Source organism: Manis javanica, chromosome 16, assembly GCF_040802235.1.
Source record: "Manis javanica isolate MJ-LG chromosome 16, MJ_LKY, whole genome shotgun sequence".
In the NCBI taxonomy this organism is placed as follows: domain Eukaryota; kingdom Metazoa; phylum Chordata; class Mammalia; order Pholidota; family Manidae; genus Manis; species Manis javanica.
The window spans coordinates 57,000,567-57,027,692 of NC_133171.1; the positions used below are offsets into that span (position 1 = coordinate 57,000,567).

The following is a 27,126-nucleotide window of genomic DNA, read 5'->3' on the forward strand; positions in this document are numbered from 1 at the left end:
GAGGCAGAGCAGTGGACTGGAGGCCTGGGAATTCTGGGCTGGGAATAGAGTGGGGTTGGGGTGGGGAGGAATGGTGGGTGGTAACAGTTAAGCTGGGCCTTCTGGATGGACAAGAGGAGATCCGGCCACTCACACAGTGACAGGGAGAATGGCTGGTCCAGGCTCTAGGCATGAAGGGGGTGGGGAGGGAGGGAGAACAGGACCCCAGGCCAGGAGCTGCATGCACTGTCCCACCTGGCCATCCAGCCCAGCAGCCCTGTGAGGTGGGCTTTACCACCCCTCCTTATCAATTCGGAAACTGAGGTTGGAGAGATCATGTGACTTGTGGTCCTGCAGTGGGTGACTTGAGTGTCACAATTGGGGCTGAATGCAGGTGTGTTCTGCTCAGGAGGAAAAGACCCTAGACTTTAACCACAGAGCACATTAACCTGCAGTGTGGGGCCTGTCAGCTCACAGTCCTGTGCGCCTGACACTGGCCTCCCAGGAACGTATGGAGTCTTTCATGCCCATGGCATCTACTTTTGTGCCCTTGAGGTTCCTCCTGCTCTGTTCTCCACCCCCTCACACCAGCTCTTGGGAGAGGATCAGCTATCAGCCATGACCTCTGGAGTCTATGGGAAAAGACTTTGCCCTGGAAAGGTGTTTGGGGTCTGCCAGCAGATGGGGAAGAGCGGGCAGGGCCAAGCCAGTGCCGCTCCTTCTGTGGCTTCCAGAGGAGCTGGGGCTCAGGGGATAGTGCTCAGAGCTGGGGCTGTGCAGAGTGGGTACCAAGGACAGAAATACGACTGAGCTCTGCGGTGACACTTGTGTGCAGCCCTGGCTCCATGGGCCCCTCTCTGGGCCTCAGTCACTCATTGGTATGCTGAAGGGGTGGTGTGGATCCCTGAGGTAGTGTGGGCTGGGGAGAAGCCCAGGCATGGGGATGTAAGGGTGGCCTGGGTGCATGGAGCTGGAAGGCTGGGGAGCTTGGGTGCTCTGGGTTGGGTGTGCCACCCATTGCCTCCCCAGCCCTATTGAGAGGCCCCGTTTTCCCACACAGCCACTGCCCCATCCTGCTCCTGCCTGTCCCCCATGTCTGCAACTGTGGGGGCCTCATATCTCCCACCAGCTGGTTGGCAGTCTATTAATATTTCAGTTTGATGAATTAAAGATTCTTTCTACCCTCCTCCTTCTGATGTCCCAGGAGGGAATTAAAAGCACATCTGATCCAATCAAATGCCATTAAAATACATCCCACAAGGGTGGGAGCTGGCTGGTGTGGGCTTTTCTTTCCCAGCACCGCTTTGTCCTCTTTGGGGGCGGGTCTGGGTGAGGAGTCGGTCTTTGTGGAGTAGGTACAGGGAGCAAGAGAAGGCTGAGGGCAAGGAGGGCGGCAGGGGATGTTTGCACAAGGTCTGCTGCCTTAGAGGGGAGCAGCTTCCCCTTGTTGGCTCAGGGTTCTGGGATAGCTGAGTGTGTGGGGGTGTGGATGGCCTTCAGGCTGTGACTGCAGCCCCATGGACTGACCATGATCCCCTTTCCCCTCCATTACACGTTGGATGTTTTGTGGGTCAGCCAGCCTCCCTGGCTGGCTGTGCGCTGTGTTGACGATACCTCCGCAGTTGGAGACAGAAGCCCTGAAGATGGCACGAGTAGGATCCATGTTCCTTGAGTCTCTCCTAGTAGGAGGTCCTGGGTGTCATTTCTGGCTTTCTGTCCTGTCAGCCATCTGGGTCCCTTTAGGAGGGAGCAAATGCTGAGCTTCTTTCCAGCGTTATCCAGGAGGTTCCTAAACCAAGGATTGGGTTTGTGAGTGGGAGATTGACAGAGGGACCCGGCAGGATTTCCAGCCTAGCTGTCAATTGGTCAGCCAGGCTGCGTGGCCTTTGGCCTGTCCCAAGGGCCTGGGGCCCATCTGGAGGACATCTAGGGTCTAGTCACAGGATCCCTTATACTTGATAGCATTTCTTACTCCTGTTCTTTCCTTTCATCCCCAGAGCAGCCCTGGCAGCATCATGATCTACATTTGACAGCTGGGGACACTGAGAGTCAAAGTGGGGAAGTGGCATGGGACACATGCCTCTTAGAACAGCGGTGCTGTGGACAGCGCCTGCAGTCAGGAGGTTGGTGGAGTGTGTGATGGGGATCAGGAAGCATTGTGGTGGGGAGGTAAAAAGGCTGGTAAGGTCATGGAGGTTCCCCCCCCATTCTCTAGAAGGCACGGCAGGGGGTGGGGCAGGGTGAAGACAAGGAATTCCCTTTCTAGTTTGGGCCCCACGTCCTGCAGGCCTCTCCTGGCCACCTGTGCTTGTCACCTGGCTGCTCCCCCTGGCTTCCAAAGCCCTTTCACTCTGCAGAAGGAACTGAGGGAGCCTGCTGGCCACAGGCACGGGAGGGGCAGGAGGGCTTTTAAATATTAATTGTATTTTGACATCCGGGCTGTGGCATCCATCCCAGTGACATCTGGCTAGCATCTGACAGCCCCGGACATGTGGAGAAAGGGGTGATAAGTAGTCTTAAATTGCAGCGTGGCAAAGAAGCTGGAAAATCCTGGGTCTTAAGAAAGAAGAGGGAGGAAGAAAAGGGGTTGTGAGAAGGAGGAGAAAGTGGGAATCAAGGAGGAGAAAGGGAAGGCTTCTCTCTGTGGGCACCAGTCATTCATCTGTTTAACAAGAGAACATTTATTGGGCACTTACTGAGTACTTGGCACAGTCTGAGCCCGAGGAGGGTCAGGTGCCCAGTCTGGCTGTGTGCCCCACTCCCCCGCCTGGGCTATGAGCTCTTCTAAATCTTACTCCTCTGTCAGTGTCAAAGTTACACCTCCTGCCGCGGCCCTGACCTCCTGGCCTCAGCTGTCCAGCTCATCCAGGCTACCACCAGCTCCAGACAGCACCAGCGCCTTCCTTGCTGTCCCTTCCTCATATCCCCTCCATCCTCAGCCCTATGGATGGGGACACTGAGGCTGAGCAAAGGAAAGAGAAGCATCATCTCTCAGGCCAAGGAGCCCCAGAATGAATGGAAGGAGCAACTAAAGTTGACCTTGGACCACATCTCTCCCTTCACCTGTACCACCCACAGCCCCTCCCTGCCCACTCCCTGCCCACCCACTTGGAGAGCTTCCCCTTCTTACCAGCTGCCTTGGTCACCAGGTGGGCAGGAGAGACAGAGAGCCTAGCCTAGCCTTTAACCTTATCCTGCTTCTCCATTTTTGCGGGGTATGCCTGCAGCATGTGTTAAGTCTTCTCTAGCAAGATGGCACTGAATATGCCCTAAATCCTTACATACCTCTCCTGACTTCTGCATCTAGTCCCATGCACTTTGTTTTAGCAGGGCTATGTTACGCTCCTCTGTTCTGCCCACTCTCCTCCCTGCTTGCCAGGGAGGGAAGGTGTAGATACGACTGACCCTGCAAGGTTCTTAGTCCAAATGAGCTGATTATTACAGGAGCGTAGACCCTTATTAAAGACTCCTGGAGCCAGGTCTTTTTGGAATTTAGAAAGAATATGGCACAAATATTATATATTGTGCAATAACCCGAGGAGGCCTGAGGCAGTATCTCCAACACAAATATGCCGGCTCCTATTTCTGCAGCAAAACAGAGTATCTCCCACTAAGGGAGTTCAGACAGTGACCGTGACTCACTTTAACATTAGGTTTTGCAGCCAAATGAGTTCACAGAAAACTTACGGACAAACTTGCCATTTTTGGAGTGTTTTGGATTTTGGAATTGTATAATGGGGATTGTGGCTCCAAGCCACAGGGCTGAGAAAGTTCCGGGGGTATAGGAAGATTCCTGGAGGTTGGATCCATAGTGGCCTAAGAGGAGAGCAGATCCCGGAGTCCCTTATCTGCAAGTCCTCAGGGATGTCAGGAGGTGGTCACTCACACCTTGTCCCAGTCTGTCCCAGAGCTGGGCTTTGGGAATTTCAGAGTATCCATGCCCTTTAGAGTCAATATCTATGTGGGGCAAAGGAGAGGGTCTCCTGGGAGTCAGAGTAGGAATGACTTACACAGGGAGCCTTAACCCCAGGGACTAGCCCCTAACCCCAGCCTCCTCAACTCCTCAATGCCTGCAGGATGACTTACTACTTTCTGGAGAGCCTGGGGCCATTGCATTCTCTTGTAGTCAGCTCTTCATCCTGTGAATGTCCTGCAGGGGACAGTTATTGTTTAAACAAACTCTTCCAACAGAGACATTTCCATCTAATGGCCTGGTTTAGGGGAAACCAAAATTGAAACCCATCAGACACTGAGGCTGAGGCAGCAGCTGGGTCAACTTGACAGGGAGGCGATTTTTCAGGTGTTCCAGTCCTGCCAGGCACTTCCTGGGCCACAGCACCTTTGAGCTCACTTTGATATATTTCAACAAATTCAGGATTTTCAAAAAGACAATTGCTTTCTCCTATTAGAATTCTTTTTGAAATGGAGAAGTTATAACAGCTTGGTGGGTTTGTGTTGTCAACATAATAGGTAGGAAGGGGCAGGCGAGTTGTTTTCCTTTACCAGGGATGCCAGAATAGAAGCAGGAAGAAAGAATCTGCTGCAGCAGGAGGGAGCTAGGTCAGATCTCAGGATGAACTTCCAGCTCACAAAGGTAGAAATACAAGTGCAGGATTATTTGTATTATTATTTTCTCTGGGACTCCCTGCCTCTCTCTCTCTTTCCACAAGCCGCCTTGGCCCCAGTGCTGGGCTGGTGGCTCCTTTTCCTCTGGGTAAGTATTTGGGCACAGGACTGGTGGATTAGAATGCGCACACCCACATACATAGAGATACATTCAGATACACATACACAGACACATATATACACACATACACAGACATACAAACACACACACCTCAAAGAAATTCAGTTGGTGTTCTCTACTCTCAGGGAGCTGGAGGCATCCTGTGGAAAAAAGGGCTACAGAGCCACCTCTGTGGGAAAAGACTGATGAAAAGTAACCTCAAGGCCTCATGCAGCAAGGGCCCTGGCCTGGGGCAGCTGGTGCAAGGGCCAGCTTACCCCATTAGTGCAATCAGGCCAGCCTCCTTTAAAGGTTACAGAATGAGACCACACCCCAAATTCCAGCAATCTTAGAGAGACCTCACCCCAGCCCTTCCTTCTTCTCATTGACTGGGAAGCCAATATTCAGAGAGTCTGGGTGACACCCCCAAGTCACATAGTCTTAGCACCAAGGACTTGGCCTCATGCTTCCAGCCCTGTGTCCCTCCCCAATCCCAGGCTCCCTCCCCCCAGCTCAGAGCATGGCTCTGAGGAGTGGCACTGCTTGCTGAAGGGGGCAGTTTGGAATTCAGGCCCTTGCACCAGCTGCCCCAGGTCAGGACCCTTGCTGCATGAGGTCTTGAGGTTACTTTTCATCAGTGTTTTCCCACAGAGGTGGCTCTGTAGCCCTTGTTTCCACAGGATGCCTCCAGCTCCCTGAGAGTAGAGAACACCAACTGAATTTCTCTGAGGTGTGTGTGAGTTTGTATGTCTGTGTATGTGTATCTGAATGTATCTCTATGTATGTGGGTGTGTGCACACACCTGTGAATTTGTGTGTGTGAGTCTGTGTGCGTGTGTGTGTGTCTCCATGATAAGTCAGCAGCAAGTCAGCGAGAGAGAGCAGAGGGTGTCCTAGCTGGACCAAACTCGGGTTTACAGGTGCAGGCCGGATGGCTGATCTCTCTGGGGCTAGGAGGCCTGGAGGCCTGGGATGGCCCAGGATGACTGCTCTGAAGAGCTAGGCCTCAGCCTGAGAACCTTCAAACTGGACACAAACTCAGCCATCTGCCAGCCAACAGTGTTTCTTTTTTTAACCCCTGAAAAATATAGCCTGCCCAGCCTTCTGTGACACAGCTGGTGGGGGGTGGGATAATCATGGCCAGAGTGAAGGCAACACTGGAGGGCAGGGGGGCGGGAAGAATGACTGGGTTCATTTTGGCTTTCAATAAACTATGGCTCATTTATTTTCAGTTTCTTTCATTAATTCATTAATTCATTCAACAAAAGGATATTGAGGACTATATTCTGTATTAGGAATTGCAGTGGCTCCCCTTCTGGGCACCTAAACATAGGACTGTGAACACATTATTTCCTTCCTTTTTCATGACCACCAGTAGGGACAGTAGGGTCCAGGTGCTAGTCGTTATGGTACCTTGGCTTGAATCAGGCAAAGGACCCCCATTTTTAGGCAGACAGCCTCAAGAGGGACTGTCACTCATCAAGTCCAAGGCAGGATGAGCTCAAGCCTCTCAGCTATCCCTCAGCTGCGTGGCTTCTTGCACACCATCCCAGTAGCCCTGCTCTGAGGTCAGCATCAGGGTCCTTGTCCTATAGGTAGGAAACCGAGGGGCTCTCGGGGAGGACCCCGGCATGCTGCTCCCAAGGACACAGCCTCTCCAGGAGTGACTTGAGTTTCTGCACGCCCAGAGCAGTGCATACTTGGCTGAGCAGAGCTGCTGGACAGCAGAAGCCATCTCGGCCTTAGCTATGTCTCTATAAAATGTGCTGTGCTGAGGTGGGCATGGCCACGGGGAGCACTGCTCAAGGGCAGGGTGGTGTTCAGCCATTTTTGTGTATTTCCAGGTCTAGGGATGGAATAGGATCTCCATCAGTGCTGGTTTTGTTAAAAAAAAAAAAAGGCATGAATGAATGCATGATCTAGGCCCTTCCATCACAGACTTCAGTTTGGTAAATGAGACAAGTACTTGGGACCATTACATGTGACAGCAAAAAAGAGTTCATGCTCTGCCAATATTTATTCATTCACCCAACGTGCACTGAGCTTACACTACAGGCCAGACATGGTGCCAGGCTCTGAATGAACCATGGTGAACAAGATGTGATTCTGGCCTGGCATAGCCCAGAGCCCTGGAGGAGGGGGAGCCTGAGTGGGCCTTTGGGAAGGGGCAGGGACATTGGATAAGGGGTGTGGAGGAAGAAAGGGCAGACCAGTAAGGGGAAGGTCAGGCCTTGCTATGCCCGGGTGCCCCTCCCCCAGAGATTCCCCTGCCTATATGGGGGTTGTCTGTGGAAATGAAGGGTTGTATGTGGCGCGGTGCTGAGTCCCTCCAGGCCTGAGCACAGTTGAGCTGTGGCACTTTGCAAGGAGGACTGGGGTACTGATGGGGAGGGAGGCCACTGGATAGCCACTCTTTACCCTCAGCTCCCTGGCACTGTGCTGAGCACCCTTCCCAGGACAAGGACAGTCACACATCATAGCTCTAATTGAAGCTGCTTCTGCAGTCTGGGATGAAATGCTCTTGCAATCCTAAGAGGGCTGCATGGCTCCCTCCCCCTCTTCCTCCCCAGCCTGCTTCTAAGGCCATTCCTCTCCTGGGATTTTTCACAGTCACCCCACCACCCTAACCCCAGGAGGAGGGCTGGGCTCCAGCTTCTCCATGGCTGAAGGCTTCTTCCCCAGGCTCTCCAGCCTGCTCGCCTGGCCACCTGTTAAATTTTGCAAACTGGTGCTGGAGGGAGACCAGCAGGCTGTGGACCATGGGTTGAGGGTTCCCCTAGCCTGGTTGGGTTCTGGGGTAAAGAGATCCAGTGGAAGGGGTCCTATGACAGGCTGTGTGCCCAGGGACAAGTGAAATCCCCTCACTGGGCCTCAGTCTTTTCCCTCCACCCCTTCGTGTCATATGCTCAAACCAGGAGCAGTGGGGTGTGCAAATGAACATGCCACACGGGGGCACACGCCACGTGCCGTGCAGATGTGTAAGAAGTGGTCCCGCGGGTGGGGGTTTTACTGACCCACGGGGCGGGGAGGAGAGCAGTCCTTTTGCAGCACTGTGCTTTGCTGTTCTTCTCAGGGTGTGTGTTGGAGAGCTATGTTCCCTGACCCTCGACCTCTGTGGTGGTCGTGGTGGTTCTCCACCGCGTCCTGGGGTAGATGAGCGGCCACCCGCACCGGGAGAGGGGAGGAGAAGGGGGCTTCCAGGAGAGGGCGCCAGTGGGGCGTGGCGGGAGGGGAGGGTGCAGAGGGTGGCGGGGTGCTTAAAGCCCCAGCCTTCCGGCCGTGGAGGCGCGGGGTCTGGGGTGGTCTCCCAGGTGCTCCCTCTTAAAAGGCCGGCGGAAGCGCCGTGTGCTCGGCCCGCACTTGCCGCGCAAACTTGCCGGGCCGGGCTCGCGCTTCTCGAGTGCAGCAGCAGCAGCAGTGGGCGCGGGAGCCGAGCCGCTGCGGTCCGCTCGCCCCCTCGTGCTCCTGGGCGCCCCCGCCCGTCCCGCAGCCGCCCCTCTCCGCGTCCTCCTCGCTCTCCCGGTCTCTCGCTCCCTCTCGCGCGCGCTCTCATTTTTTTCTGCTGCCGCTTCTGCCGCTGCCGCGGCGCGGCCGGGCGCCCGCATCTCGGCCGGCTGCGCCAACTGCCCGGCTCCCGCCCCGCTCCCTTCCCTCCGGCGTGGACGCTGGGCTCCGCGGCGGCGCGAGCAGGGCTTGCTGCCGCTCCCCAGCGGGCTTGCTCGCTCTCGCTGGGGCAGACTCCGAACGCCGCGCGCCCGGCGGCGGCTTCGGCCGGGCGGCCGCCGGTTCATTCCCGCTGCGTCCGGGACTCCGGGAGGCTCCGCGCCCGGCTCGGTCCGCAGCGTCAGCGCCGCCCGCCGCGGCCCGGGCTCTGGGCACCGCGAGGACCCAGCGTCCGCCTTCTCTCTGCGCCCCCGGGGCAGGCGGGCGCGCTGCCGACCCCTCGCCACCTTTCAGACCTCCCCGGCGCGCGGTGAGTTGTGGCTCTCGGGGAACAGGCAAAGGGGACTGTACCCTCCGGCCTCTGGGGCGCGGGCTGCGGCGGGGACCCTGGGGCTCGGGGAGGTGGTCTCCGACGAACTCCGGCGCTCAGGGCGGCCGGAGGAGAGCCAGCGGACCAGAGCCTTCGGGGTTGGAGGGCGCGGGGCTGGGGGGAGTCTCCCCTCGGGGCTGGGGCCGGCTTTCCGAATGCCCCCCAAGGGAGGCAGTTGGGCAGCGGCTTTTTTGCGGGCCTGGGGGAAAGTGTCCCTGTGTATGGGGATTCTGAAGGCTATAGCGGCTGGGGGTCGTGCCAGCTCTCCGGCGGGGGCGACGGCATTAGCGCACCCCCTCTGCGGAGAGGCAGGGCAGGCAGGGGCTCGGGGCATTATGTGCATCCGTTTCTCGCCGCCTTCCGGCAGGAGGGCAGCGCCAGCTTCGCGCGCCTCGGCTCCTTTCCCAGGCCCCGCGTCCCGTTCCCTTAGCCACCCCAGAGCCACCTTCACCACCGGCCGGAGCCTGGCGCCGCCTTGGTGGCGGCTGCGGCGGGATGAGGCTGCGCCTCAGAGTCTGGGGTCTCTCCGTGGCCCTCCCTGGGACTTCAGGGTCAGGGGCTCCTCGGACCCTCTGGACCGACTCGCCTCGCGACTCTGATGAACCCGTGTAGGCGGCTGTGTGTGTGTGTGTGAGGGGTCCCCTCCGGGGTCGGGTTTCGGGTTTCCCAGGCTCTCGAGAGCTGGGAGCGCCCCCTCCCCGCGTGGGGGTGGGGCTCGGAGGTGGAGGCTCCGACTGAGAGAGGCGCCCCCGCACCGGGGCGGTCTCAGGCTGTTTGTGCTGAAATGGGGTGGCGTGGAGTCCTGAGGCCCGAAAGAACGTGTGAGCGCCCCCTGCCCCCAGGCGAAGAGTGACACCCCTGCCTTCAGACTTTCGGTTCTTCCCGGAGGAGAGTCCTTGCTTCTTTCTTCTTGTCACCATTCCTGCCTTTGGTGCAGGAGAAAGCTGCTTTGCGGGACTGAGCTGGGCTTGCCTAGAGGGGTACTTGAAACCACGTGTTTGTCAGAGCAGTGGTTAGTCTGCCCCTCTGTTTGTCTGGCAGAAAGCCCTCCGTGACGGGGGAGGGAGTATTGTGTGTATGTTCCCATCATAGTCCCCTCCTCCTCCATTCTGGGGTGAGAGTGGGGGCTCTGGGAAGGCAGGGTGGCCAGTGTGCTGAGAGTCTCCATATTGGGCACCCCATTCCCACAGCTTGCTACTAGCCTCACATCCATGGTGGAAGTGAAGAATGTCCCAATTCTCATGTCCCCACTCTGCCAGACTGTGGCCTGGGTGCACCCTGCTTTCTCCTGGATCCATATGGGATGCAGGGCCTCAGACCCTGGGCATGCGTGCTCAACTCCTCACAGGCCTCAGGTCCTAGGTGGTAGGAGAACCTCCATGAGCTGGTGAGGACCAGTGGGAGGCTTTCCTGAGGACCTTTCCAGAAGTTGAAGGGAGAATTCCCACAGAGGAGTCTGGAGGCTCCTGGGTGTGGTCACCCATTGGGCAGGGGACTTATCACCTCTTCTGGCAGGCATGTGGGCTAGTGGTTAAGAGCCCCTAGTGGCAAGAGCCCCTGAAGCAGGCCTGACGGCAGTGGAGAAAAACAATCAGAGCCCTGTCCCTCTCCCTGGCCTCCTAAAGGACCACTTCCTGGAGGGCCTCTCCAGCCCTTAGAGTCCTGGTCGTGGGATGGGGTGAAGGGCCTTTGGGGATGGTCCCCTGAGTCTCTGCTTAGCCCTGGATGGGCATGCCTGCCCACTTGTGAATCAGGTGACCACCATCTTCACCTGCCCCTAATTTTTGTCCTTTTAGCCATAAATTTCTCCCCACCTGTCAACACCTTCACACCTCTCAGGGACAAAAATACCAAAATGTTATCTCCCCCTGGGGTCTTAGTCACTTCAAGGGCTAACCCTCCCAGGGGTATTTGCATTTAAGAGAGAACCAGAGAAGAAGACAGCAATGTTTAATCCAAAGGAATGTTCCACCACTGGTGGATTTTCTGGAGAGAGATGTCTGGGATGGTGGGACTGGATTTGGAGGGGGTGGGAGAGTTGGGGGGGGATCCTGCCTGTCTCATAGAAGAGGTCCTGAGCAGGCAGAAGGGGAGGAGGAGGTGGAGCATGTCAGGAGTTGAGCTGTTTTCTTGGCCTCAGTGGCCTAGCATAGGCCGCTCCTCCCTTCTCCCCCACCTCATCCCCTTCACCAACTTGCGTCCCCTTCACCAACTTGCCTCTGGGTGCCTCATTCGGTTGGAGGCGTGACGTCCCCAGGAGGGAGTGCCTCGCACAGCCGCAGGCAGGCAGGCAGGCAGGCAGGCAGGCAGGCAGGCAGCCCGCCCGAGGGAGGTAGGTGAGAGAGTAGGTGAGCAGGCATGTGAGTGAGCTATGTGCTAGCCAGAAGGGTCAGGGGGCAGGCCCAAGCTGGAGGGACTCAGCAGCTCCACCTCCTTCCAACCTGTTGGGGCCCAGCCTTCAGGATGCTTGGCTATACCTGAACCCACCCTGGTGCAAGGGGACAGCTGGTAGGAAAAGATGCGACCAGGACCGACGGGTTTCTGAGCTTTATAATTATAGCCAATAGACACATCCTACCCCCAGACAAGTGTGGAGCCGGCAGCCCCTAATTACCACCCACTCCAAGACATCTGCCCACCCCTGCTGTCCTCCTCAGCCTAGAACCCAGCTTTCCAGTAGGCAGGCCCTGCTGGCAGCCTGGGCAGCTGAGCCTGCCGGCTGCTGGCTGGAAGGTTACCTCGCTTCTTCAGAGTGGTTGGTATCATTGTGCCTGACGAAGGTACAGGGCAGCTAGTACCTGGGCTCTGGCTCTGCCCTTGGTGCCTGTGGAACTGCTGGCTGTCCAGGCTGACCTGAGGGAGGAGGCTGAGGGGTTTCCCCTGGTGGGCAGTGCTCCTGGAGCCCAGGACACCAGCTTTCTGTTGCTCTCACCCAGCCTGGTGCCAGCTCTTGGAAAGAGCCGGGAGGGCTTGTTTTCATGTCAGCTCTGCCCTAGTTAGCAGGAAACTACCAAAAATTAATTTAGAGATTTCACTGCATTTGGCCATTGCAGAGTACAGGCTGCTTTTTCCCTCTGGGGAACTGTTTCTTTCCTGGATGTGTATTGTCTCTGGCCTCCCTCTGACCTCTCCCACCAGTCTCCCTGCTGCCTCCCAGCCCAACCCAAGGCTTGAGCTCCACGTTCCCAACTAGCTTCCCTCTCCCCACCAGTTCTGGAGTCAAGTGCTCGGGTGCTGCTGCCTCAGTGCCCCCACCTTACTGCCTGAGCCTGTTCCTGAAAGCGAGGTGTATAAATGGAACTTGCTTAGCGAAAATGATATCTACCCCACAGCCCCAGCCACCCCACCTCTAACCTGCAGGCCTGAGAGCCTCTTCCAGCCTGTCTGTGTTTCTCTTGGCTCTTTAGAAAAATGAGCACCACAAGGGTAGTAAAAATCACCCCTTAAATCCAGGCTGACGACTCCTGTCGAGGTGTTTTATTATTAACTTCACCATTTAGCAATCTCATGGCGGCAGTGAGGCATAAATATATGTGTATACACGTATATTAAATAAATTGGGGAATGCAGTACATAATGACATTATCTGGACCCCATTCAATTAAGGTAGATATTATCTGCTGTAATTGGGAAATGCCAGCCCATGCCATTTCAGGACTGAGCCGCACTGACGGGCTGGCTCTGGTGTCTAGTTGAGACTCCATGTTCTCCTGGAGAATGCACAGGCCTCTTGTTGGCTGTGACGAGTCCCCAGAGAGCTCAGCCAGCTGCTTGTCCTAGGCTGGGTCACCTGCGTCAGGACCAGAAGGTTTGGGTCCTGCCCTGTCCCCGACACTCAGCTCTCCCAACCACCCCTCTGCTCTTCAAGGGGACAGAAACCAGCCAGCTCCTGGACCTGTTTTCTGGTTGGGACCACGACTTCTAGTAAAAGATTGTCATTGCTACAAAGTTATTTTTAGATTTGAATATATGAAAAATAAAGACTGAGGACTTGACCTGGATTCTTAAGTTTCTGGCAAGTGACTGCTTCAGATGTCATTTCCCCTTCTCTGTTTCTGGCCTCAGTGTGGCCCAGCAATGCAAGTCTCAGCCACAACTGTGGTTATGTTCATGGGTGTGCAGGAGTTTGGCTGTTGACTCACTAAGCCAGTGGGCTCCAGCTTTCCAGGGCAGTGCTGGTGTTAGAGGATCTCTGATTTAAGGAGGGGTAGACAGGAAGAAGGAGGAGAGAGGAAGAAACAGCACTGGCAGCAAAGCCCACAATAGCAACAGCTGCAAACAAAGACACTTGTCCACTTGGGTCTTATGCCGGAAAACTGGGATGGTGGTAGCACATGAAGGAGGGGTGATTTGCGGGGGAAGGAGAGGCATGGTAGATTGGCACAGAAGTGGGGGCTGGTGGTTAGAGGAGATCTGGGCAAGCATGAGCTTAGTGTCTGGCCCCCTGGCTCTCAGAGAAGGGGAAGGTCAGGGCTGGGCATTTTCTGGGCTGAACTTGTGGAACCAAGGGCTGATGAACTGTGCCTGCTTTGCTTGCCAACTGATGTGTGCTGCTGTGGCCTTCACAAGTTGCTGCCCTTTTAGCCTGAAGTTTCTCTTGTCCTAAGTCCCTGCCTGTCACTGTGCTCAAAGTCTTCCAGTGGGCCCTCATTTCCTTGTCCATACTGCCCTGCTGGATCTTGTGCTCTGTACTCTCTCTGACCTCCTTTCCTGCCCCTCCCCCTTCTCACTGCCCTCCATTCACTTTGGCCTCCTTGCTGTTCCTTGCACAATGAATGCTAAGCAATGCCCACCTCAGGGCCTTTGCACTTGCTGTTCTTTCTGCCTGGCACATTTTTCTCCCAGAAATGTGGCTCATGGCTTTTTAAAATCTCTGCTCAAACGCCACCTTCTCAGTGAAGCTTCCTGCCCATATTTTTCTGAAAAAGTTCCTGTGGGTCATTCCTTATCTCCTTACCTGCCTTATTTTTCTTCAAAGTGCCTTGATTCCCTAAAGTGGCATGCATCTATGTGTAAGCACTTATTGTCTCTCCTGTGCCACCTCCACTGGGATGTTGGCACCAAAGGGCAGTGTTTGTGTGTTTCACTCCCGGTGGTTTCCTCAGTGCCCAGAGCAGATGCTGGCACAACAGTGGGTACTCAGCACATATTGGAATGGGCACAGCGAATAACAGTGGTTGTGGCAGAAGGGATTGTATTTCATGTGTGACCACACAAAAGGGTTGCAAGAATTCAGTGTGAGGTCTGAGTCCCACTCCATGGACCTGGAATACTGCTGCAGACCCCCTGCTCTGGGCTCTCAGTGGGGTGGCTGCTGTGCTGGCTCTGGGTAGGGACCTGGTGTTGCCTTGGTTATTGGGAATTTCCTGTGTCCTGAGCCTTGGACTAGGTATGGTGGATACAGAGATGAGAGTGGTGCTGTCCACATAGGCCTTCAATATGCTTCCGGGCTCATAAGTGCCAAATAACAATACAGAATGAGGGGCTTTATGGCAATAATTGTGGAGGAAGGAGGACACAGTAATGAATAATCAGGGCAGGCTTCTTGGAGGAGGATCTCAGTTGCTTCTTTTTTTGTTTTTTGAGAGGGCATCGCTCATATTTATTGATCAAATGGTTGTTAACAACAATAAAATTCTGTATAGGGGAGTCAATGCTGAATGCACAATCATTAATCCATCTCAAGCCTAATTCTCGTCAGTCTCCAATCTTCTGAAGCATAACGAACAAGTTCTTACATGGTGAACGAATTCTTACGTAGTGAATAAGTTCTTACATGGTGAACAGTACAAGGGCAGTCATCACAGAAACTTTCGGTTTTGATCACGCATTATGAACTATAAACAATCAGGTCAAATATGAATATTCATTTGATTTTTATACTTGATTTATATGTGGATCCCACATTTCTCCCTTTATTATTATTATTATTATTATTATTATTATTATTATTATTATTATTTTTAATAAAATGCTGAAGTGGTAGGTAGATGCAAGATAAAGGTAGAAAACAGTTTAGTGTTGTAAGAGAGCAATTGTAGATGATCATGTGTGTGCCTGTAGACTATGTGTTAATCCGAGCTAGACAAGGGCATTAAAACATCCACGGATGCAGAAGATTTCTCTCAAAACAGGGGGGGGTGAGGTTCTAAGCTTCACCACTGTTGATCCCCAATTTCTCACCTGATGGCCCCCCTGAGACTGTGCCTGTCTTAGGTTCTTCCTCCCTTGAGGAATCTTACCCGTCTCTGGCTAACCAGTCATCTTCCGGGGCCATACAGGGAAATGTCAAGTTGGTAAGTGAGAGAGAAGCCATATTGTTTGAAAAGGTTAGCTTTTTACTTCTTTGCAGATTTATGCCCTGCTCAGTTGCTTCTTAAAGGGTGAGCAGCACAGGGAGAAGCCTGGAGGGGACTGTAGGTTGGAGGAAGCTTGGGCAATTGATTTAAAGTTTTCCCTGCTTAGTTTCCATTGGCACCAAACTAAGGAAGTACTTCCTCCATTCTCCTTTCCTCTCCCTTCCACTCCTTTCCTTCCACATGTGTTTCTCCAGGGCCTGCCACATGCCCGGCACAGACTGGCTTCTGAATCAGGCCCTTGTTTTGGTGGATCAGGGAGGGGACAGCTTGTGAAGTGAGGTTGGGGTTTTTGAAACTGGAGGGTTCTTGATCCAGGCTGGTAAGCTGGCATGGCTTGGGGAAGGGAAGGGAAGGAGGTAAAGGGCCCAGACTGTCATGGTGCCCCAGTTCTTGCTCTTAGAACATGGCCCTGACTAGGTGAGTACCTGGGAGCAGGGCTGCTCTTTCTGTTGCTGTAGAAATAGGTTACCTGAGAGCAGGGTGTGGGAAGAGCCCAGGCATCATTCAGTCATGTCACGTCATGCATTCACTTCCCCAAGCACTGACTGGGGGTGCTAGCTACTACTGTGCCCGCCGAGGATGTTGAGCTGTCAAGGTGAGTATGACATGATCCCCTTAAGTTGGAGAGGGTTGTGCTGCTAGAGTTTGAGGGAGCTGATTGGTCACCCCCCTGTCCCCATGGACCGAGTCACACAGATGGAGATCAAACTATGGGCTTTGTTGCTGAAGCAGCTGGGATGGAATGCAGCTTCTGATTACCTACTCTGTGGGTTTAGGCCTTGTCCATTTGGGAGGAGACTGTCTAGCGAACCACACATCTGCCCAGCCAGTAGGGTATCCTGAGGGGGACGGAAGAGGGGGCCACAGAGGTGGCCGGCAGTCCAGCATCTGGGTCCCACACGGGTCCCCGTGGGTTTGGGGTGGTACAGGAAGGAGGGGAAGGCTAGAACCAGAGGACTCCCTGGGCTCTTGGCCAGGAGGTGGTGCCACTCTTGGCATCCTTCTGCTGCCCCTCTCTTGATGATGACACTATCTGTTCCAGCTTGGTGTCTTACTCAGCCCCCCTCCCTGACTGGTGAGGCCAGAGCTGTGCAGACCCCTGGCACAGAGGTGGATGGGAAACTGTCCTGTTCTCCCTCACTCTTCCCTTGAGGGAGCAGAGATGCCAGCCCCCTCTTGCATGGAAACGTGAGGAGTAGGCACAGAGGCATTTAAGTAGCTTAGGGATTCAAAACAGACTCTACTCATCCATCCACAATTCTCTGCTTTCCTGAGCACCTGGCAGCGTGGGGCCCAGCAGAGGCCAAGTTGAAGATGAGTAAGTGCTGGAGGGATCCTGGGAAAGCTGAGGAGAGCCAGAAGGTCAACAGGCATGGCTCAAAGAAGGCAGGAGACAGGGGACTGGGGACAGCCCCAGGCAGGCCTCTGGGTTAGCTTTTCCCCCGAGCCCTGAGGGGCTGGCCTTGTGGGGAACCACCTGAGCATCCACTTGGGAAGCAGGAGGTTGCTGCTCTGGCTGTGGACCCCACACCTGGGAGTGAAGCGCTGGCCCATCCCTTTTGCCTCTGCCCTTTATGTCAGGGTGTTGCGGAAAATGAAAGGAGCGCAGGAAAACTAAGAGTTTAGCAAATCAGTAGCTGCCTTCCTATCTGGTTGTTGCTTTGTGCTTTCTGGTTCTTCCTAGTTCAGGCCCTGGTCACAGAAGGAAGGATTTAAGTTGGATCCGAGCAAACCAGGGAGCCCTGTGCGCTGAGACTTGGAGGGGCCACTGAGGTAGGCAGGTTGGGGAGTTTCTCCAGGCAAACCCTCAGACTCAGAGACCCTCAGATGGTGGGGGTGGCAGGGCTGGTGGGGAAAGAGTAGACTGCACCTATCCCCCAGCTGCCCTCACATCTCTTTCCTTGGAGAGAATGTTCTGGCATGTGCTGTTGGGTGGTGAACTGTAGCCGTGTGGAGGTGACCACACTCTTCCCTATGCTCCGCATCCCTCCCAGCCTAGTCCTGTTCTCCCTTGGAGCCAAAGAATCTGGCAAGGGCTGGAGAGGGAAGTAAACACAGGGGCCAGGAGAGAATCAAGGACCAACGGCCTGGAGGAGAGACCCAGGAGCGGGGCAGGGCACCCTGACCTGGGCCTGCAGTCATGCTGTGCTCTCACCTGGGGAGTGTCCCAGGTTGGGCTTTCCTGACTGATTGGAATTGCAGGGTGGTCTAAGGCTCCATGCCTCCCTCCCAGCCCCGGTTTCCCATCCCCTGCATGTGGAGGCAGCTGGTGGGGCAGGAGGGGTGGACCTGCAGGCTCCCCCTCCTGCCACCCCCAGCCTCTGCTCTTGGTAGTTCTTTTCACTGGCAGGGTATTTTTACTTTCCTTGTTGCTGCTGCAGGATCAAAGGAAGGAGGGGAGGCTAAAAGAGGCGACAGTTTGCCGCTCTTTGGAAAAGCTCAGAAAAGGCAGGACTGATGGGACTGAGGGATGGAGTGGGACCTGTGGTAGGCAGGGGCTGGGACCCAGTCCCTGTGGAGGGAGGCCTGTGGTCAGTCTGGCCGGTTTGGGGCAAGACCTGAGTCCTTGGAGGCTTGATTTTTTTTTTTTTGGTATCATTAATCAACAATTACATGAAGAACATTATGTTTACTGGGCTCCCCCCTTCACCAAGTCTCCCCCACATACCCCTTCACAGTCACTGTCCATCAGCATAGTAAGATGCTGTAAAATCACTACTTGTCTTCTCTGCAGGAAAGCTGCCTCAGACCACCCTCACCCCTGAAGCCAGGATCGTTCTTAGGGCTGGTGATCAGTGCTTTGGGGAAGGCTGAAGAGTTGCTCAAATACAAGGGAGTGGGTGGCTATGCCCTGTATGTGAGTGGGTCTATCAGGTCTCTTTCCAAGGTAGCTGTGAGGAGAGAGAAGATGTGGAGTACTAGCTGCTGATGCCTGCCCCGTACCCCCCCACACATTATACATGCTAATTGTAATGCCCTTGGGGGCTTGATTTTAATCCTGCAAGTATGTGCCTTTCTCCTCAATGAGGCCTCCCTCCCCCATGCGGCCTTTGTCCTTCCCCAGGTATACTGGCATGTGTGTGCGCATACGCACATGTGCATGTGGTGTGGATGTGATAAGTATGATGTGTGTGTAAGGTATGTGTGTGTGGTGTGTATGGTATATGGGTTGTGTGTGTGTGTACATATGCTTATGTGTGCACACTGCTAGCCCAGAGCTGCTCAGGCTTCAAGTAGCGACTGGTGTTAAGCCCTCACGAAGGGTCCAGAAGCCTGAACAGGGCCTGGCTCTCAGAAGCTGCTGTGCTTTGGTCTCCAGCCTGAATCTGCCCTGCTGCAGCCTCGGCACACAGCCTGTCAGCGTGCCGAAAATCACTCCATTTGAGATTCAGGAAAACCAAGACTGAGCTTTCAGGATGATAGAACTGGGCAGGGCCTGAAGGACCCTCTGTGCCAGTGCAGTGGCACAGTCAGGGGCATGGGCTGAGAGCACATGGTAAGGATGTGGATGTCACTTGAGAGAATGTAAGCAGAGTACTTAGGACAGTGCCTGGCTCATAGGACTGTGTAGTCATTTGCTGTTATTTCTCCATGGCGTGCTGATGGCATTTGGACAAGTTGGGGCTTCATTGTGTGGGCTGTGCCACTCATGGCATCTCTGGTCCCTGCCTGGATGCAGGCTAGTAGGTAACTCCCTCCATGATTGTGACAACTGAAAATGCCCCTGCAGGGACAGGATGACCCCCAGGCTGGATCTTACTCCACCCTATCCATTTCACAGATTTTGAAACTGAGGACTTTGTAGGGGACATGCTTCACCTCCAGCAGGGTGTAGAACTGTGGGCTCTGTCTAAGGCTTCTCCAGTTTCTCTTTTCTGAATTGCCTAGGACAGGCATCAGCAGCTAGTACTCCACATCTTCTCTCTCCTCACAGCTACCTTGGAAAGAGACCTGATAGACCCACTCACATACAGGGCATAGCCACCCACTCCCTTGTATTTGAGCAACTCTTCAGCCTTCCCCAAAGCACTGATCACCAGCCCTAAGAATGATCCTGGCTTCAGGGGTGAGGGTGGTCTGAGGCAGCTTTCCTGCACACTTCCCCAGGGCTCTCTGAGTGTGATGTGCTCGCTTTAGGTCCTGACCCATCTTGACTTCCTGTGTGACTTTGGGAGAGTCACACAATGCCTCTGTCCTGTAGGTTCACCTGTAGAATGGGGCCAAGGAGAGTTAATAGTTGTATTCTTGGATTCTGAGGAGCTCATTGGGGAGGGAGCATTTTGATGAGGAGGTGAGATGTGAAGTGAGAGTCCAGAGGGTGCTTGCCAGAGCCCAGGAGCTAAGGCTGGACTCCGGGTGTTGCACTTCCCTCCCTCTTCCCCTCTCCTACCCCTCGAACCAGAGCAGTCAGGGCTTCTGTCGGGGGAATCATAGGTGGGATACAAGTGGCTCTGAGACCATAGTTTGGTCTTGATGGAGGGACCACATCTCTAGGGAAACCTCCCAATCCAAACACAAACTCTTCTTTCAAATGGCTAGGGAAACTGAGGCACAGAATGGGTGAGTATCTGACTGGTCTTCATTTGATAAACCCATGGGGAAGGGGGTCTGGGGATTAGGCCCCCAGCCAAGCCTGACTTAGCTTCCAGCCCTTCTCCCCATGGCCACCTAAGTTGAGGGGAGGGAGGTTGTTAGCTTGGAGCAGGGAGGCTGGGCAAGGGAGGAACCCCAGGGGAAATTAGTCCAAATTAGCAGTGAGAATGAGGGAGAGCTGGTGTTCTGTCCTCTACCCTTGCAGATAAATATTTAATCACAACAACAATAATAATGACAATGATCTTAATAATGTGCAGTAGCTCAGGCCAAAACTGAGCCCCACTCTCAGAGGGAAGAAGTGGAGGAGAGAAGGAGCAATGGAGAAACTGAGAGTTAAAGACCTGAAGACATAGGGAGGGTGCAGGAGGCCAAGCAAGCAGAAAGGAAAAGGAGACTTGCTTACCACTGGGTTGCCAGCTAGTTTCACCCTGTGCCTAGGGCCACTGGGCAGTGGAAATGTGAACCAGGAGGGTCTGCCTTGCACTCCCCGATCCAGGAGGAAGATCCCGAACCCTCACAGCCCCAGCTTCTCCCCGGCTTTCAGAGTGAGTGGCTCCCTGTCTGGTTTCTTCTCTAGGGGGCCTCATTGGCTTTCCTTGTTTCTGTATCTGCAAGTAGCCTAAGTGTCTCTGGTTCCAGAGCTGGGAAGGTGGGTTTTAGGTGGCATTCTGCTGCTCACTAGCTGTGTGATTTGGGCAACATGCTCTCCTGCCCTGGGCCTCAGTTTCCTCCTTTCTAACATGGGGTTGGGTCTGGTGGAATTGATTTCCTGCTATACCTTCACGTGGGTGAGGAAGGCCCCTCCTCTTCCCAAGCTCATTCCAGGCTGTTCCCTGGGGAATGTGCTGTCTAATGCCCGGGCTTTCTGATGGCACTGGGTTCAGGCCTTAAGAAATCTTCAAACATGACCTAATTTCTGCCTTAAGCTCTAACACTTGAGCAAAGTTGAGCAGCAGCTGGGAGGAGTCCAAGTTCAGGAGATCTGGGGAGTCTTTGCTGATATCCTCCAGCATCTTCTCTCAAGCACCTGATGAGAGATCAGAATAGCTAATGTCTTCTTTGGGCTTCTGTTGATTCTCTCTTTCTCTCTCCCTTCTAAGGTTGGTAGGAAGAGAGCATTGAAGCTGTTTTCTCCTTGATGCCAAGATACGCCAAGCTAGGAGGACTGTCTTCTTTTCATAGTCATCTGCCAAGAACAGGCCTGCAGGACGTGGGGACCAAGACCAGAGCTTTGCTGTGCTCCAGCCACTGTCTGCCGTCTGTGGGCATGGCCTGTGCTGGGAGCTGAGTACTGTCTGAGCAGCGAGGAGTACCAGCATGGTTCACCCCACTGGCTGCCCTCAGCCACCCCACTGCTGAAGCTACCCTGGAGAGACTTGTGGAGGCTGCTCTGCCCATGCTCACCCAGGCTGTGGGGCCAGGGGCCTGTCAAGGCTAGGAGTGGGGCCTGCCCTTCATGGGTCTCTAGGGATTTGAGATGCCTGGGAAGAGAGGCTGGGGCTGGTGGTGGGCCCGGCTGCCCCTTTGCCTGCTCCTCAGCCTTTATGGCCCCTGGGTTCCTTCCTCCCTGGGGAAGCCCAAGGGCCATCCCCACATGAATTCCATCCGCATAGATGGGGACATTACATTGGGAGGCCTGTTTCCAGTGCACGGCCGGGGCTCAGAGGGCAAGGCCTGTGGAGAACTCAAGAAGGAAAAGGGCATTCACCGGCTGGAGGCTATGCTCTTTGCTCTGGATCGCATCAACAATGACCCGGACCTGCTGCCCAATATCACGCTGGGCGCCCGCATTCTGGACACCTGCTCGAGGGACACCCATGCCCTTGAGCAGTCACTGACCTTTGTGCAGGCGCTCATCGAGAAGGATGGCACAGAGGTCCGCTGTGGCAGTGGCGGCCCACCCATTATCACCAAACCTGAACGTGTGGTGGGTGTCATTGGTGCTTCAGGGAGCTCGGTCTCTATCATGGTGGCCAACATCCTTCGCCTCTTCAAGGTTAGTGCCTGGCCGGTTGGCCCCAGAGGTGTCCTTCCACCATCTACAGCTCTCCACCTCCAGCGGGCCAGACCTGGCTAGCATCTTTCTCCTCTTCTTCATGCAGAGGAAGAGAGTTCTTTTCTGAGAGCAGTATCTAAGAATTTGGGCAGCCCTTTTAAAAAATTTATTTTCAGTTTCAATTTATTAGTTTCAGGGGTATGGGGCAGTCCTATGTTAAGAGCTTAATCTCAGCAGAGTGAAGGTGCCTGGGAGTAACCCGCTCCACGGTGCTGACCGTGGTGCTGAAACAGCACCTGCACCCTGGAGCTTTTGATAAACTCCTTTCATCTAGGGGGAATTCTGAACCCAGAGGGGAAAAGGAAGGGCTGCAAACATCAGAGGGAGGAGGAGATAGGCAGACAGATACATGGAAAGACAAACAGATGGGCATATAGAGATATAGGCAGATAGAAGAGTAGACAGATAGAATGGAAATATGAATGTTGGAGATTGCCAGGGAGAAAAAGCAAGACTTGTTTTGATGTTGTTTTCAAATAATCCCAGTTCCCGAGAAAGGTATGTTTTCTTCTGGTAGTTGAGAAAGCCCCATGTGGCCCTCCTGCTGCACCCCAAGATAATGGTTAGAAATTGTGTTCTGATACTTTGGTAGCGCATTGGGCTACTGAACCTGCAGAGATGGAGATGAGGATGGGAAGGGCTGGGGGGAAAGCCTGGAGTGAGTAGGCAGTCCCTAATTCTGTTGCTCTTGGCCCTGAACCAAGCTTCTCTAGCTCATTTCCTTCCTTCTGCCCTTCCTCCTTGCACACCTTTCTTCCTTTCCTTCTGGAATCCCTCCCTGCCCCCTCCTCGCTGCCTCCCTTCCTCTCTTCCTGGGGCAAGAGCTGCTGATTTGCAATTCAATTGGAGCCAAGTGCTTCGCTAAGCTGCTAAAACAACTGAAAGCTACCGGGTAGAGAGAAAAACATTACAAGCATTTTACCAATAATTATGTGCCTGCTCCTCTCTCAGCTTGCCATGTTTGCTCTGTGTATTTACGTGTATGTGCATGCATGTGCATATGTGTGTTTGTGTGTGTGTGTGTGTGTGTGTGTGTGTGTGTGTGAGGGGGGGGAGAGAGAGAGAGAGAGAGAGAGAGAGAGAGAAGTGGGGAAGGGAAAGTGAGGGAGAGGGAGAGTGAGAACAGGGTGAGGGCAGAGGAAAGGACGCACAGAGGAAGCCACTGGGTCCCTCCTTCACCCTGGTGTCAGATTCTCAGCCTTGGTGGGTGGCCCCTTCTCTCCTCAGACTTTCCAGAGTCAGACAGTGTGCTGAGAGAGGCTGTTTGGCCCCATGCAGGGTGAGGAGTGCTGAGTCTGGAACCCTCTCACCTGGACTCTTTCTGGAACTCACTTGCCAGGTCCCAGGATGCATCAGTACTTGGGGATGTTTCTCGGGGCTGGGGTAGAATGGGGGTGCAGTGAATGGTGCAGAAGGCCCCTATGTTGGGAAAGGGGTGGGTGGAAAAAAAAGGAGGCTAGAGCTGCCCTGTCACAGCATGGAGCAGGGTTGAAACTTGGCCTTCTGCAGGTCTGGGTCACACATTCACTTGTGCCATGTGGTCCTCGCCTATGGGTTTTCTTCTTGGAGTACTGGTTTCGCTTAATGACTGAGATGAAAACACTACTTTAATCAAAGCAAATTGATCCTTATGAAGGTTGCAAAATTCAGATGAAGCTTGAGACTTTACCCTTGCAGTGGACAATCTGAACAATCCCTGGTGGGCAGTGTTGCTGGTGGTCTTTCCTTGGTAGCTGGTTTGGGAATGGGTAGGCTGGTCTGGTATTCCCACCTGCCCAGTTTTGCAGTAAGGAGTGGAGACCAGACGGGACCTGGGCCAGGGCCAAGCCGTGGCTGGGACTAGCTGAGTCATCCCTTCAGCTTGCCTGTCCCAGGCCTGAGAGGTGAGCTGGGCTGTCCAGCAGAAGGGACAAGCCCTGGTCTGAGGAGGCCAGACCATGGGTGGAACTGCTGCAGTCTCCTTATCAGAGCTTTTTATTAAATACTTTTTGTGACTCTGGGTATAGTTGAAAGATGGTAAAAAAGCCTGGTTGGGCCCTGGGGCTATGACAGTGGTGAGGGTTCCTCCCCATCATCTCGCAGAGGGGAGCCAGTGCCCACTTTGTAGGGAGGTCGAGAGGATCAGAAGTGCTGAGAGGTATCACTTGACACAAGGGAAAGGTGCCAAGAATGGTCCCTGTCAGCATTAGGCCTTTTAGCACGTCCTTGGAAACATGGCTACTTGGGGGTGAAGTGCTCAGTGCCCCACATGGGAGTGGGCTGTGGCTTCTGTGCTAACCTCTCCCAGGATGGAGAAGGTCTCTGGTGGGGTGAGGGGGCCCTCACCTACCTAAGGACTCACAGGTCCTCTTCCTTTTCCTTTGCCCACCTAGTGACATATGACTGTGGCAGTGACCTCTGTTTTGTCTGTGCCTGCTCAGATTACAGAGAGATGAGTGGGTTGGGACAGGGGGTCAGGAGTCCCCAGGCTGCACAGAGAGCAGGGCAGGCTGGGAGACAGAGGCTTGGGGAGGACAGAAGGAGTGGGGGGCAGAGGGGACATGTTGGGAAAGAGAAGGGAGGGACAGGGGCGTGGGGAGAGAGCCAGAGGGAGACAGCTGGCTGTGGTCTGCATTCCCTGGGTCCCTTCTAACAGTGTTAATGTTCCAGGCTGGTGACAAGAGGGCTCCTCAATAATTAAACTAATAGAAACGAGAGGCTGGGTGAGAAATTTAGAAGCCATTTACAGAGGCAAAAAGGTTGAACTTTGATGAGGGAGGTCAGGAGTGGGACCTTAGGCAGGAGTGCATGAGGGAGGGGCCCCTTGGGGTGCCTCTGGTAGCTGCTCTATTAGGTTTCTATTTCAAAGGGCACCACTGAGGCCCTGGCCAGACTCCTCTTTCTCCCTCAAGGCTGTCATCAGGGCCTGCTGGGAACTTCTAGCAGGTGCTGTGATTACAGCTCTCCTTCCTCCAAGAGGGTGGGTTTCCTGTATACACAGAAGAGTTCTGGGCCTGGGGGTGCTGGGCGTGACTTCCTGCCTCGAGGAGACTGATGGAGTACAGTTAGGGCCAGGGTGTGAGCAGAACTCACGACTCTCAGAGCTGGAAGGGGCGAACTTCCCATCCTACATATGTGGAAAACTGAGCCCTGATTAAGTGACAGAGCAGGGCTGGGAGTTAGGTCCCCTGCTTCCAGGCCTGACTCCTTCCAGACTGCCTGTCCAAATAAACGGGGTTGGAAGTGGGACTTGAACCCAGGCCTTCACTGGGTACTGGAAGTCCTGACTGGGGAAGTCATGGGGCTGACAGCTTATATCCCTTACTTCTTTGCTCTTGTTCCCTTCATCCTCATGTTGGTTCCATTCTCCTAGGACAGGGGATATTGATGAATGTAAAGACTGCCTTTTGGAGGAGATGCTAATCTCAGTGGATGTGACCTGTGCAATATGATGTTTTGGGGACAGTCCAGGTTTTGGAACAGGTCAGGCCTGGGGTTGAATTTTTGTTCCATTAGTACCTCATCTCCGCATACCATGCCAGTCATTTACACCATAGTATGAACAAGCTGATAAGATTTTTTTTTTTCCCCTGAGAGCAGCCATTGTTGGGAGAAAGAACATACAAGTGCCCTGGAAGGAAGCAGTTTACAAATCCTGGACTTGTAAGAGCTCAGATGGACCCAGAAATCTTTCATTGAGTCCCTCATTCATTATGCAGTAGAGAAAAAAACTGAGGCTCAGAGAAGGGGAGACTACATAACATGGTGGTTAAAAATTTGGATGCTGGAGCTAGATAGCCTTTGCCACCTTGGCAAATTGTTTAGCCTATTTGTGCCTCAGTCTCCTCATTTGTAAAATGGGGATTAATGGTCTCATATGCTACGTGTGGGCATTAAGAGTTAAGGTCTAGAAAAGGCCTAGCACAGTGCCTGGCACATAGTCAGCCCACAGGAAATGTCATTGCACAGCTTGTAGCTGGGCCTTAAATCAGCATGGGAGACTCCATTGATGCAGAAGAGGCTGGAGCAGGTGGGCAGTGACAGACGGTGACCTTTGAGGCTGATCCTGGAGAGGCCCCACCATCTGCTGGGCCTCTTGTGTTTTCCTGCAGTGTTGAGACAGAGCAGCCAACTTAACTTTCAGAATGAGCGTTTTCTTGCTGTTACAACAGTGGAGCACAGGAAGGAGTGGGGGATAAGGTGGATGGGACAACAGCCAGCAGACAGGTGCCCCAGCTTCCCAGGAGAGGCCAGGCAGGGACACTGGTGAGCCTCATTAGCCCTTCTGTGCACCACCCCCAGCCTGGCCTTACGATTCTTTTGACCCAAGACGGACTCTAAGTGCTATAAAGGTTTGTGGCTGCTTCTAGAGAAAGCTGCCTGCCTGGTGCTTGGTTTGTCTCCCCCTCAAGTGCCTAGCCCAGGGCTCCTGGGGAAACTTTGTGGCTTAGATAACACCAGATAGTCTGTTGAGGATGTGGCTTTTATGTCTTCAAAGGTTTTCACTTTACAACCAGGAGGAACTTTTGAGAAAGTCCACCCACTTGCCCATCTACCCTGAAGACAGCTCTGCTCTTCCAGTACCCAGGCCAACAAACTTAGGGGTGTTTTTGACCACCTTCTTTCTGCTATCAGCAAACCTTGCAGGCTTTCCTTTCAGAACGTTTCCTGGAGATGACCCAGGTCTCTCATCCAGACCACTGCAGAAGCCTTCTCTCTCCTTTCCCTGCTTCTAAACGGGCCTCTCCATAGCCAAAATGTTTGCTCAGCAGCCAAAGCTGTCTTTCTAAAAGTGAAATTGTATCTGCTCACTCCCAGCTTAAGCCTTTTATTGCTCTTAGATGAAAATGTAGATCCCCAAACACCTTGCCTGTCTGAGAGGCCCTGTGCTACTTGGCATCCTGGACCACATCCTCTGTCTCTCTGGGTGCACTCTACACATTCATACTGTTTCTTTATGTTCTATGATGACACTGTGCTGTTTTTCCCACCATAGGACCTTTGCACCAGCACTTATTCTCCCCTGACTCTTTGAGGCTGGGTCCTTCCCATTCAACCTTAAAAGCTTAAATATACTCTGTTCAGAGAAGCACCCTCCACACCCCCATCCCCCGACCCTCCCAGTTATTATTCTGTCTTGTTTTCCTATCTTTCCCATCATAGTCCTCATCACAGTTGGCAGTCATGTCCATGTTTTATTCTATTTACTGTTGACTTCCCCCTCTAGGTCAAGGGTTAGCAAGCTACAGCCCATGAGCCAGTCTGCCTGTTTTTATACAGCCCAGAACTAAGAATGGTCTTGGTGTTTTAAATGGTTAAAAAAAAAACATCATGACACAGGAAAATTACATGACATTCAAATATCTGTGTCCCTAAGTAAAGTTTTATGGGCATATACC

At 53.8% G+C, this 27,126-nt stretch overlaps 1 protein-coding gene across 7 annotated transcripts in view; it reads left to right on the top strand.

Moving 5' to 3' along the window:
• Positions 1–27,126, top strand: part of GRM4 (glutamate metabotropic receptor 4) — a 213,852-nt gene that overhangs the window by 82,616 nt on the left and 104,110 nt on the right. For 4 of the 7 annotated variants that reach the window (XM_037000766.2, XM_037000764.2, XM_037000767.2 and 1 more), the window contains exons 1-2: positions 8,583–8,677; positions 20,793–21,688. In XM_037000766.2, the coding sequence (XP_036856661.1) occupies positions 21,170–21,688 (519 nt within the window). In that variant the 5' untranslated portion in view covers positions 8,583–8,677; positions 20,793–21,169. Of the gene's footprint in view, positions 1–8,075; positions 8,678–20,150; positions 20,238–20,792; positions 21,689–27,126 lie in introns of those variants that run through there. The other 3 variants (XM_017640891.3, XM_073224122.1, XM_037000768.2) reach the window with 3 other exon arrangements.